General features: G+C 34.4%; 1 protein-coding gene across 1 annotated transcript in view; it reads right to left on the bottom strand.

Moving 5' to 3' along the window:
• Positions 1-11,419, bottom strand: part of LOC110450478 (proteasome activator complex subunit 4A-like) — a 42,843-nt gene extending 31,424 nt beyond the window's left edge. The window contains exons 1-11 of the mRNA XM_021498031.1: positions 11,162-11,419; positions 8,328-8,468; positions 7,596-7,712; positions 6,698-6,742; positions 6,080-6,229; positions 5,633-5,696; positions 4,530-4,604; positions 3,993-4,112; positions 2,534-2,623; positions 1,865-1,923; positions 955-1,161 (exon numbers count right to left, since the gene is read on the bottom strand). Coding sequence (XP_021353706.1) covers positions 955-1,161; positions 1,865-1,923; positions 2,534-2,623; positions 3,993-4,112; positions 4,530-4,604; positions 5,633-5,696; positions 6,080-6,229; positions 6,698-6,742; positions 7,596-7,712; positions 8,328-8,468; positions 11,162-11,370 — 1,277 coding nt within the window. The 5' untranslated portion in view covers positions 11,371-11,419. The remainder of the gene's footprint in view (positions 1-954; positions 1,162-1,864; positions 1,924-2,533; positions 2,624-3,992; positions 4,113-4,529; positions 4,605-5,632; positions 5,697-6,079; positions 6,230-6,697; positions 6,743-7,595; positions 7,713-8,327; positions 8,469-11,161) is intronic.
• Positions 11,420-12,454: the final 1,035 nt, after the last annotated feature.

Genomic DNA, 12,454 nt, shown 5'->3' on the forward strand with positions numbered 1-12,454 from the left:
GTCTCAAAAGTTGCCCTGCACAGCTAAGGACCAAGGGGAACCTGCATTTAAAATTTGAGAAAGATCCCTCTGGTACTTCTTGAGAAATACCGATAACAAGAATTGTTTACGGACGGACGACGGACGACGGACAACCGACGGACCACGGACGCAGGGTGATTTGAATAGCCCACCATCAGAAAAAAAAATATACCAAGGTAGGTTGTCAGAATTTGAAGGATTTTAAATGGAAATTTATGTAAAAAGGAGTGAATTTTGAAAAAAAGATATGAAAAAAAACAATTTTTGGCAAAATAATATCAATAAAAATGATACGGACATAGATTAGTATTGCATTAATGTATATCAATTTAATAAATGCTGAAATTGTGTAAAATTAATTATCTATAAACGATTAAAAATTGACATTTTATAATAAAACCATGTACACATAGTAATTGCATGTAAAGAGTTATCTTTCTTGAAAAACTTCACAGTAGTGAAATAGGTAGCCGGTTTCCTGAAGTACAGAAAAATGGACACATGTGGCTCATTGATTAAAAAACAACTGAATTAATGCCTGGATTGCTTTGAAATACTTTAATATTGAGAGAACACACTGTTCTGTCAATAATAAACTTACAATATTCATCAGTTTAATATCAAACATTAGAATATGCGGAAATTGTGATACTGTCTCCCTACATTGGATTTTCAACTAGGGATGTAGTTCCTTTAGGACAAACAGTAGGTGTTCCTTCTATATCTAAAGATAGGATAATGTTCGCTTCTCCCTGTCATACTGTATCAGTCTGCAAAGCTCTTACTAGCCTATAAACTACACAGCTGTGACAACATGTAAATTGGAAAGCTAATGGATTAAATTTTATTATATTTCATAATTTGCCCCCTGATCCTGGGTAAGAAGAACAATCACTGTTTGGGTGTTTTTTTCCCTTTTTTTAAAACACTTACTTTTCTAACAGGGTTGGAATGATGATTTCTGGTCTCATGTTGGACAGGTGACGGAGGGCGATGGCGGAGTCGTGACTGCCATATTTGCTGAACATGGAAACGAAGATGACAGGCTTCATACTTTCCACAAACCTGGTGATGTCTTCTTCCGACAACTTGTGGGAGTCAGGAACCTGGTTTTCCCACGTGGGCTTTTTATATCTCTCCCTGTAACACACATGTATGACCGTTATTAATCCAACCAAAATGTTCCTCTCAAATGATTTTGGCAAAAGGATACCCAGTCGAGTCTGATAACTTTTCAGGCTTTGAAAAGTTATTTACCTGTTAATTAATGTTATTTACATCACAGGAAATACTAAGTTACTGATGCAAATAAACGTCATATTGATCATGACGACCTAAATAAGCTTTTTAATTGTATTCCTTCACATCATTTCTGTGAATGGTGCCAGTTTTATAAAGTTGTATGTATATCAGCACTCTAACTCCCCCTACAGTACTCGACACAAAATTAAATCCCCCACTCCCCATCCACGATACTCCAGGGGTTACGCTCACTTTCGCTCTCTTCACCCCTGGAATATGGCATACCAAAATTGAAGGCACACTGCTTTTTGATTGGTCTCGGGTAAAAATACCTGACCGATTGCTATGTTGATACCTATCCTTTGAAGATTACAGAGAAGCGACAACAACTTCAAAGACAGTCAATTTAATGTTACAAGACCATGAGATTTCTTTTGATGTACATCAAAGGATCAAACTTGTCTTCTTGTCTCATCCTCAGGGTGTCGCACACTGAGCCTTCGATTTTGCTATGACATATTCCAGGGGTGCAGAGAGCAAAAGTGAGCGTAACTCCTGTATTATCGAGGATGCCCACTCCCCTGGTCTCTACCAAACTAACCTGTGTATCCTCTTCACAAAGAGGCGCGGGAATGTCATCAGTAGTCCACTAAGTTTCACCTGCAAAAATAAATACAAGCAATTGAAGAAATTATTTACAGGTAAATTTGTATTAATTTCTCATTTACAAAAATAAAAACATTTTTTCCACTGTATAGGTTTGACGAATATTCTTAGCTTTAATAATTGGTTTCTATTGAGAGAAAGCACGGTGCTGTAGGAATTGTTATGTACACCCTGAACTCCCTGATTTTTTTTTAAGGGCCTGTCATTTATTTTATATGATCACGTTTGCTAGTACATCTGTCTTTTGCCATTATGATATTAAAGCAAGATCAAATTTGCTTCAGAGCACGGCCAAAAGTTTAACTTAAGAATGTACAATTACGGTTTATCAAGTTAATCCTGGCTGCATTGTGCATACTGTGAGATTTTCTTTTACAAATTGGTCATTTGTTGTGTGTCAAAATGTGGATCCTATAAACAGTAATGACTGAACAGATAAACTGATGGATTTATATTTACCATTTATATTTGACAGCAAATGAATGGTGATTGATAACAAAACACGTTTGAACATTTGATTATTAATATCAACAAAATATAATTATTCAATGTACATGTTCATATATAGAGGTTACACTAAAAAGTAGAAATCACAGCCACTTACATTCCACTTCCCTAGATTGGAGGGATGGTAAAATGTCTGCAGAGTTTTGAAGATCTTGTCCAAATAATCCTGCACACCAGAGCTACCTCCCTGTCAAAATGGAAAGAAAAGGAACATTTGTGAAAAGGCTTGCCTATAGCAACACTTCGGATTAATATGTCTCGCCTATGCCCTGCTTTGACCATCAATGCACATATCAGAGAAACCAACTTAATGTTGATGACAAGTCGATGGACCGGTAAAGGTAGGTCGAATCCAGCATTTGATGCATGGGCTGAGATGTACTACCTTAGATGCATCTATGGTCTAAGTTTGGTTGGTCTAGCACTTATAATTATATTTTCAGTGAAACTAAGTTAAACGCAAAAACTTAATGTTGGCACCTTCGATATAGTCTCGCTTCCACTTCATGGTGGCGAGACAAAAACTCTTGTTTCAGATATGAATACGATTTTCTTTTCTATTAAAAGATGATATTGACTAAAATGAAATAACTGCGTAAAAACATGAGTTTTAAGAGAGAAATTTAAAACCTGATCACTTTGTTGCCCTCCCAAATTCTTTTATTATCGTAGAATGAAATGAAGAATGCTGTGCAGTCTAAGAAATGCCTCCGATGAAGTAACTAATTCGAAAAGTCATTAAGACTCCTGAATAGCATTGTCTGCCCTTCAATATGTGTAGCTAGATTTTTTATTTGAAGATCATAACTGATAGTAAGGTAGACATATGCCAACTGCTATCTATGTATATACAACTTCCTTAATTTGCCTCTAAAATGATTCAACTGAAGAATATCATGAAATACTTACAAGCCATTGATTTACGGTCTATACAAATTTATAGTTAGAAGGGTGTACTTTGACCTAACAAATTCGTAATTAGCTCATTCACCCCCGAAGACACATTTAAACTATTCCAATTCAGAGGTTGGAACAGTTCATTATGAAATTGCAGGGGTGAATGAGTTAAACTTTTTCCCCCCATCACATGCAACGTGGAAAATTTTGATACGATTTTGGTAAAAAAAATACTTGGTAACTTGAACGTTAGTTTTTAGATATCTAATATTTCATCTCATATTAATTTCAAATTTCAACGTGGTATACCTGAGGCATTTATGAACCTATTCTTGCACAGTTAAGCTCATCTGAAAGCTTTTAAAGTTCCCTTTCCAAAAATATACAGTTTTACAAAATCAGTCAAAAGGAAAGGGAAGTACAAATGATTTTCCTGTTTAGTCCGGTGTCAGAAATTCAGCACAAGGAAGATCCTCAAAATCAACATGAACAGAGTTAATATAACTATTTCATGTTTAACGGTTCCATCTTGTTTATAAAAACATTAACAATTTCATATTTTTCATTCCGTTTTTACTACATTTTCCTCCTAATTTTTACAAAAATATTTGAAGTTATTTAATAAAGAATAACAAATGATCTGAAGAAGCAGTTCTTACCAGCATAGAGATGATCCACTGCACTGATGAGAACACATCATAAGTATTATTAGATCGGCCCACCTTCTGTAGCCGAGTTCCAACAGGTAAATTGAAACTCCGGAGAAAACGGTTAAAAATCTGGAAGTGAAAGATTCGTTAATTAATCATTGTAATTTGAGGTTCTTAAATATTGCTTTATCACAACCTAGATCCGTCTAATAATACAAAATCATTCTTCAAATAATATATAATCATCCGTCAAATAATATAGTCAAGCTACAGATCAGATCCATCAAATATTATATAATCATTCGTCAAATATTATATAATCATCCATCAAATACTATAAAATCATCCGTCAAATAATTAAAAATTCAGCTACTGAATATTCATGTAACCAGGAATCATAGCGCAAAGTATTTTCTTTTGTTTTTGAAGCAAATAAGAATATTTTTACAATTCAATTTTAAATCTACAAAGAATGTTTTTGAATTAAAATAAGCTAAATTTATGCTTGATGAAATGAAACAAATTCCAGTATGAACAGCGACCTACCTGACTAGTATACGGACTCCAGTCCATGTAACCAATGTTGTCATTTGAAAGACGGGAAAACAGATTCACCAAGCCCTACATGAACACAATTAAACACATAAACAATCACAAATGTTAATAGTGATGTATTCACTGTAATTTAAGTTTATCTTGCTTAATTATTTCATAAAAACAATTTATTTGATAAAGTTATGCTTATGCTTTTATGACAATGAAATGATAAATGAACCTAATACCATATAACAGGGCTACATTCGCGTATCCCCGTTGGAACGGTACGTGTGGCGCAGAAATATTCCACAATAAACGTACGCACTTGGACCGTTCTATAAGCAGAGCTAAAAACGCACAGTTTCCGAGAATAAAAAACAATGTTTCAAGAATATTATGCCCTTCTTTCACACGTCCACTGAATTACATAACTTATCTTAAAAACTACATGTGGCTTGACATTGTTTTAGAAAGAAATAACGGAAACTAGCAATAGTCAGCATTTTAGTTTCGGTCAGGTACGCTGTACGTCTGGACCCCTCAATCTACACGTGCCAAATTTTCCTGAGGTCAGCCTCGGTTCAGATCTGTACCTGTCGTTTTCTTTACAGGTTCAACCGTTTCAACTTTATACGCAAATGTTCCCCAGGTTATTTATGTGGGCTTAAATTTTTGTGTTTTTTTTAACCCAAAATTAGAAAATTTAATTTACACAGACTATCATTTCGAGATCTAGAAATGTTAAGACTAAGTTTTCGCTGTGTTTTAGCACAGAGGCAAATGAATACGCTTTATTACATCATACTGAGCAACACTAAGTAAGTGTATTCTGTTAAGCAAATCATCGACAAAACTATAACATGTGTGATATAATCTATTTTTAGCCATCTGGTATTACTCTTGATGTAAATGAATCGTTACAGCCACATACTAATTCATGACAACATTATGGTTATGAAAGTATAATCGTGGCTTATTTTTATGCTTGTCATATTATTCTGCGGGTCATAATTCCGCGGTAATGTTTTTGACCCACGACATCGCAAAAATATAAACTCTGCAGAAATATCCTGGATATTGTTATGTTTATAAAATATTACATATAAACTTACAGATTCCCATTTTGGATTGTTCTGGAATGATATCCATATATCCATGAACTCGCTGAACCACAGTCTGAAATGTGAAAATTATGTAACTAAATCTATAAGACCAAATAGAATTATATGTGTTTTTAGGATTTATGCAATAGTAAATATCACAGGTTTAATATGTCAATTACTCAAGTTCTATAAAATGCAAAAAACCTGTATGAAGCGGACACAATCCCGATCAATTTGATGTAAATTGAATCTGTTTTACCAGTTATATCTGTCTAATCTGTTATTGGTGAAATATATTCTATAAATATGCTAACTCTAAAATAGTTCTAATCTTTTATTGGTAAAGCCTGTCTAATCTGTTTATATCTGTAAAACCTGTCTCATCTTAACAGAAATGAGAGTCACAACGATATTCTTTTTATACAGGTTTAACTTGAATGATTTGTGGACACCTACTTCCAACCATGATCCTGCTGATGAGGCGGGAGGTTGGTCGGGAGGAAGTACTCAAAGTAGTGGATGGCTTTGATGTTGGTGACGTCAAATGGACACATCAAGGGCCTCCATTCTTCCAGCATCTCCTTTGTTGCTTCCAACGGAAAATAACTACAAAAACAAAAAGGTTCAACTTGGATTCTCAAATAAAAAAATAAAATTAAAAAAGATGAACTATAGTCTTTCCTGAATTTGAAATTGTTTAAAAGTAGTTTAGTTTTGTACGAGTGAGCTTAATAAATAATTTTGTAATGTGAAGATCTTAAGACAATCTTTACATTAATTTTGAAAAGTAAAAAGAAAGAAAAACCAATATACCAATCTCCCATTTCAGTTGATGTAAGTAACATTCTCTCATGCATTTAACTCATTCCGGACCAGGTGCGTAGTATTCAATTGAAACTAAATGTTAGTGACACTGTTATTACAACTTGCCTACTATCATATCATTTCTAAATATTATTTTACCATCAACGAAAAAAAAAAAAAATCAATGAAAAGGAATGAAAATTGAAATAAGAGTAAAGATGTCTCCGATAGACACATCTGCGACTCTAGATTCCAAAGAATTAAACTTACTGTCGACAGTATTTTATCAGGTTCTTCAAGACATTCTCTACATGGCTGCAAAGGAAAGACGAAATGTACATCAATGAATTAAATATAATCTGATATAAAGGATTCCTATCCCACTGCGCCCTGGTTTATCGTATACACAGTAACCTCCCCTTAACTTCCGTTTCTATATGACTGTAGCACAGTTGAACCAGCACACTTCCACTGACCAGGTAGCTCAGTCAGTAAGAGCGATAGCATAACAATATGAAGTCTAGGTCACGGTCTAGGTCACGGTCTAGGTCACAGTCTAGGTCACCGTCTAGCCCTGCTGATTTTTTTTCCCATCAAAACACTGTTGTTGACTATATTTATATCATCTTTACTATTTTCTCATAGAAGTATTGCAAGGTATGGTTTTCTTTACAAAATGATTTATTACAGGTATAGTCATGCTGGAAAACAGTTTCCAACACTTAGTTACAGTTTTCGCCAGTGGAACGGTGATCCTTAGCAAGCACTACAAATCCGTTGTCAACAATTAATTATTTTAATCTGAAACCAACACTTCAAATCCTTACTTCATTTCACTTAATATTCCCGAAACACTTGTAACTGGCACTTCAGAAGGTATTGTGTTTGCAGTTCAAAACAAAGCTGAATTATATTTAATTATCAATCGATGAGATAGCATTAATCTAGTACAGTGTACAAAACCACAAACCATTCATTAAATTCCTTCCGTAATTTCTTTGAATTTCTGTATGAAAAATAATCATTACAGAAGTCAGAAAGTAATTTCCTTGAATTTCTGTAAGAAAAGAATTTGCTACAGAATTCAGAATTTAATCAAAGTATTATTCCAAATACATATATCACGCTGGCTAAATCGACTATGATTTATACACTGGTCACTACTAACGGTGGGAACAACTGCAGGCCATGAGGTTCATATGGAGAATATGCCACGGCTTCTACTAGCTGGTACAGCGGGCGCCAGGGCAAACACAGATCTTCTCTTGTCAGTAATTTTCTCTTCCTAAAATTGAAAAAACATATTATCAACAAAAGTGAACTGCCACTCTGCTTGATTTTGGGAATTGATTAATACAAGATCTCACCTTTTTAGGAATAAGTCTACCTTATTTTTATATTTTTTAGTAGATGTGTGGATGGGGGATGGAGGTATTATCACTTACCGTAGCTTTAACTCATTCACCCCTGACATTTCATAATGAACTATTCCAACCTTTAAACTGGAAGAGTTCAAATGTGTCTTCATGGGTGAATGAGTTAATATGATTCTGCATATGCAAGTCTTATGCAACATCTATACTTTGCTTTTGCTTAGGTTGTAATTCAATTGCTTTAAAACTGATTTGGGGGACGAAATTGAATCTTTTTCACTGCTAGGGAATTTAAAGTCCATTTGGAAATAAAAATATGTCCAATTTACATTTGGAATGGGGTCTACATCTGCAATGAAGTTCCACCCTAACGGCGCCAGCAAGAAGGTAGCTCAATATGTACAGTGTCTGTCTAGAGTTTGGTGGGTGCTGGGTTTAATCCTAGTCTAGCCATACATTTTCTCTTCTACTGTTACACAAATATGAAGTTTGACAAGGGTCGTGGATCATAGTAAACACAAACTTACTTCAATAAATTAATCAGCTGGTTGGCAAACATCTGTATCAGTGAAAGCTCCAGGTCTGGTATGAGAACCAACTCATACAGGAGTTTGATTAATGCTATGTGGTCTTCTTTGGTAAACTTCAGTCCATAGAGTCGGATATACCTGATAAAAGAAGGGAACATTTATCATAACATTAAAGGAAGTTACAACATTACTACAGCACTGCTTGTAAGTTCTCATTTTGGCAACAATGACTCAAAGACATTTCAGCAACATTAAATTACACACCCGGCTGGTATATAACATATATTACAGCTCAAGACTTAACAGTCAAGGATCCATGTCACTCTGCATTGTGGTTTTTTATTTACAGTTACCTCCCCTTAATTTCATTTTATGTAAAACTGTAGCACAGTTGGGCCAGGACACTTACGTTGACTGCTAGGTAGCTCAGTCACTAAGAGTGATATCATAGCAACCTGACGTTCAGGGTTCAAATCCCTGACTAGTCCCACTGAACTTTTACACTCAGAATTCTGTTATCAATTTTATTTTGGTTTTTTTCATCTGTATTTTTTCCATTGAAGTCCTGCAAGGTTTGGTTAATTTCTTTTCACAAATGACTATCAAAACTATAGCCATGCCAGACGAAACAATTTCTGATGCATAGTTAGTTTTTGGGCAGTGGTACAGGGATCCTTAAAATGAAGACAGATAAAAAAGAATCTATTTCCAGTGACATCTTATGACAAAAGCAAAGGAGCCTGAATAAATTGTCTGGTCTTCATTCATAATTATATAAAATAAGGTACATGTAAATTTCTCAAAAGTGCTCTTTGACCCAGGAATCCTGCATATATACAGAACGAGCAATTCTTTTTAAGAAATTCTCATATTAGGCCCGGCCCTCTGACCTTAGTTGGGTTATACACTTCATTGATAGTTGAGTATGTTTGGGCCAGGTTCACACTTACTATGTAACAAATGATAGAATCTTCAACTTAGAAAAGGCATTTAATATCTGTTACAATGAGAACAAAGTGTTGTTCGGTAAAACACTTGACTTTCAATGCTTACATCAAACTCTCTTGTTTGTTGATGAAACACTATTTATGTGGCCATGTTTTGTGAAAATTTATTATAAAAAAAAATGACAACCAATATATATAACAGTTTCAAGAAAATAGCAACATAATAGAGCTGCCACAATAAAATTATACTTCCACCGGTTTTGAAAAAATCACTTAATGTCGAATGAGTGTATTGATAAACGGAAGTAGGAAGTACATCCCTAATTGAAAATCCAATGTAGGGAGACAGTATCACAATGTCCGCATATTCTAATGAGTCTAGAGTTGTGGTGAATATTGTATGTTTGTTATTGACAGAACAGTGTGTTCTCTCAATATTAAAGTATTTCAAAGCAATCCAGGCATTAGTTCAGGGTTTTTTTTATCAATGAGTCACATGTGTCCATTTATCTGTACTTCAGGAAACCAGGGACAGTATATATACGTCCCTGAGGAAACCGGCTTCCTATTTCACTACTGTGATGTTTTTCAAGAAAGATAACTCTTGCATGCAATTACGATGTGTATATATAATTGTATTATAAAATGTCAATTTTTAATCATTTATAGATAATTCATTTTACACAATTTCAGCATTTATTAAATTGATATACATTAATGCAATAGTAATCTATGGCAGTATCATTTTTATTGATATTATTTTGCAAAAAATTGTGTCTTTCATTTTTTTTCAAAATTCGCTCCTTTTTACATAAATTTCCATTTAAAATCCTTAACATTCTGACAACCTATTTTTTTGCAGCAGAAAATTGTCTTTACTTTAAAGCAATATAACTACAAAATTTGAAGAAATTCTACTGAGAAATGGTGACAGAAACCCATTACCCTAACTGTTTTGGGGTTTTTTTAATTTGTAAAACATTTCTTGTCTAATATTATGAAACAGTCAATTTTAAATAAACCCTTCATTTTTTTCTGCTATTCCCTAAGATTTCTAGTTCAGTTTGATTTTGTTTCAAAATAAATAAATGTTAGCTATGAAATCATGTCATCAGATTTATTGCCAGAAGTTTCTATGACTCTACTGTCATTGACTGTATATAACCTTGGCATGTAGAAATTACATGTATCTATAAATAGACTAAACACTCCCACTTCATACATCAATTGTGCTTTTTCATTCACCAATATGGCTGCTAAGAAGTAGAAATCTTCAAAATATGCCATAACATCAGCGAGGCAATTTCTGATTATCATTATGCATTATACCGTAACACAAAAATTGATATGATGCTTAAACTCTTCTTTTGTAGAAATCAGATACAAGCCTGAATATACGATTTTTTTTAAATCATAAAAGGTATCTGATTACGCGACACACTCGTGCAGTCATTAGATTATCTTTGGACAATTAACTGACCGCCTAGAAGTGCTATACTTGTCTTAAACTGAAGTGTTTTGCAAACTTGAAAACATTTTAATTTGTGTTTTTCCCCGGTCAACATATGAATATGATATTTGCAAAAAAAAAGATAAGACATTAAAAGCAAAATACAGGATATTACCTGTGACACTGTGGTCTCTATTTATATAGATCATTCTGTATATCAGACATTGAAAAAAAAGTATTCTCACAATTTGCAGACGAATCCGATTCCTGTCAAGTCTCCATATTAAGGCGACTGCTAATCGATTTCTGTACTCAACACTTTGTATATAAACTCAAACTATTTAAATCATAAATCGATGTAAAAAAATAAAGGCGTGTAATGTATAACACGATAACTCAAAATGGTTTGAATAATTTCATGACCAAAGAAATACCTCGACAGCATCCCGACCCAGTGATTCGCTCCAGTTTTGACATCTCGTAGAGCGACAGCTTTCGCTAAATTGCTTTTTATTTCCACGAATGCTTCAAAGGACTCATCATCGATCTTGTCAGCATACGGTAGAAAATTGTTGTAGATTTTCTCCTGTTGAGGAGAAAAACCCAACACTTGTGCTCTGTCGTCCATCTCTCTATTAAACATATTGTAAGCGTGACATTGCTAGCTACTTGGATGCCATATTGTTTTTATGCAGGATGTAACGAGGAATTTGATTGGATATTTTGACGGCATCCTAATTCCCATATAATCAGGGAGCGTTAAGCTTGAATGCTACCAAGAAGCATTAGGCCACGGCTATCAGATCCCACTCTTAAATAGATTCGATATAAAATATGGAAGTTGGAACATAATAAAAGACTTTTTAAGGAGGACAGGATTTGAAAATGAAAATTTGAATGATGTGGATGTTTTGATCTATCTGAAACTGTCTGAATGTCCGCAACAGGGAGGAATACTGACACTTCTTTAAAATGATGTTCCCGTTTGGCTGCACCATACCTGTGTGGTGAATTTTGGTTAGAGTTATCTCCCTTAGACCGGTAACCGCGCCGACAACCTGGATGTGACATCTCGGCGCGGTCTCTTATACTTCTAGATATCGAACCAGCAACACGTGAGTGAATTTCCTCCACCTTGTCTTTGATTTCAGGAGCTGAGAGCGTTTGCAACTACTTGTTGTGACGGTGTGTGAATAACACACACCGAATTCACGACAATTGGTGTCATAAGTGAGAAAGAACTCACGCTATTCGCGCTATTTTGACATTTTTTTCCATATTTTTTTTCTACCTTGCTGGTCCCCTCTCGCTCGCACGTGCGCTGGCCATTTTGTTGACCAGTGCGCGAATTACGAGTGAGAGATTTTGGGACAGTTCTAGCAGTTTATTATTGTTTATTTAATTATTTATTAGGGGTAATTCAGAGTCGGCGGTGTTTTCACTGCCGTTCTGAAATTTATATTTAATTTAATTTAGTTTACTTGTTAGGTTTTCACGGAACTTCATTCGCCTGTATAGTGGGCCGCCCATATTGGCGGAATACATATGACAGGCGAGACTTGAGTTATCGTTAGTATAGGATATTATTTTTATATTGTAGGGAAATTATTATATGTTTAGTTAGGTTATTATTACATTAGGTTAGAAATTAGTTATTTTAGGAATTAGAAATTATTTTGTAAACTGTAAATCGTAGTTGTAATCGTTGGAATTTTGTACGGGACGGT

The sequence above is a fragment of the Mizuhopecten yessoensis genome, unplaced genomic scaffold (assembly GCF_002113885.1).
Source record: "Mizuhopecten yessoensis strain PY_sf001 unplaced genomic scaffold, ASM211388v2 scaffold5229, whole genome shotgun sequence".
Lineage (NCBI taxonomy): Eukaryota > Metazoa > Mollusca > Bivalvia > Pectinida > Pectinidae > Mizuhopecten > Mizuhopecten yessoensis.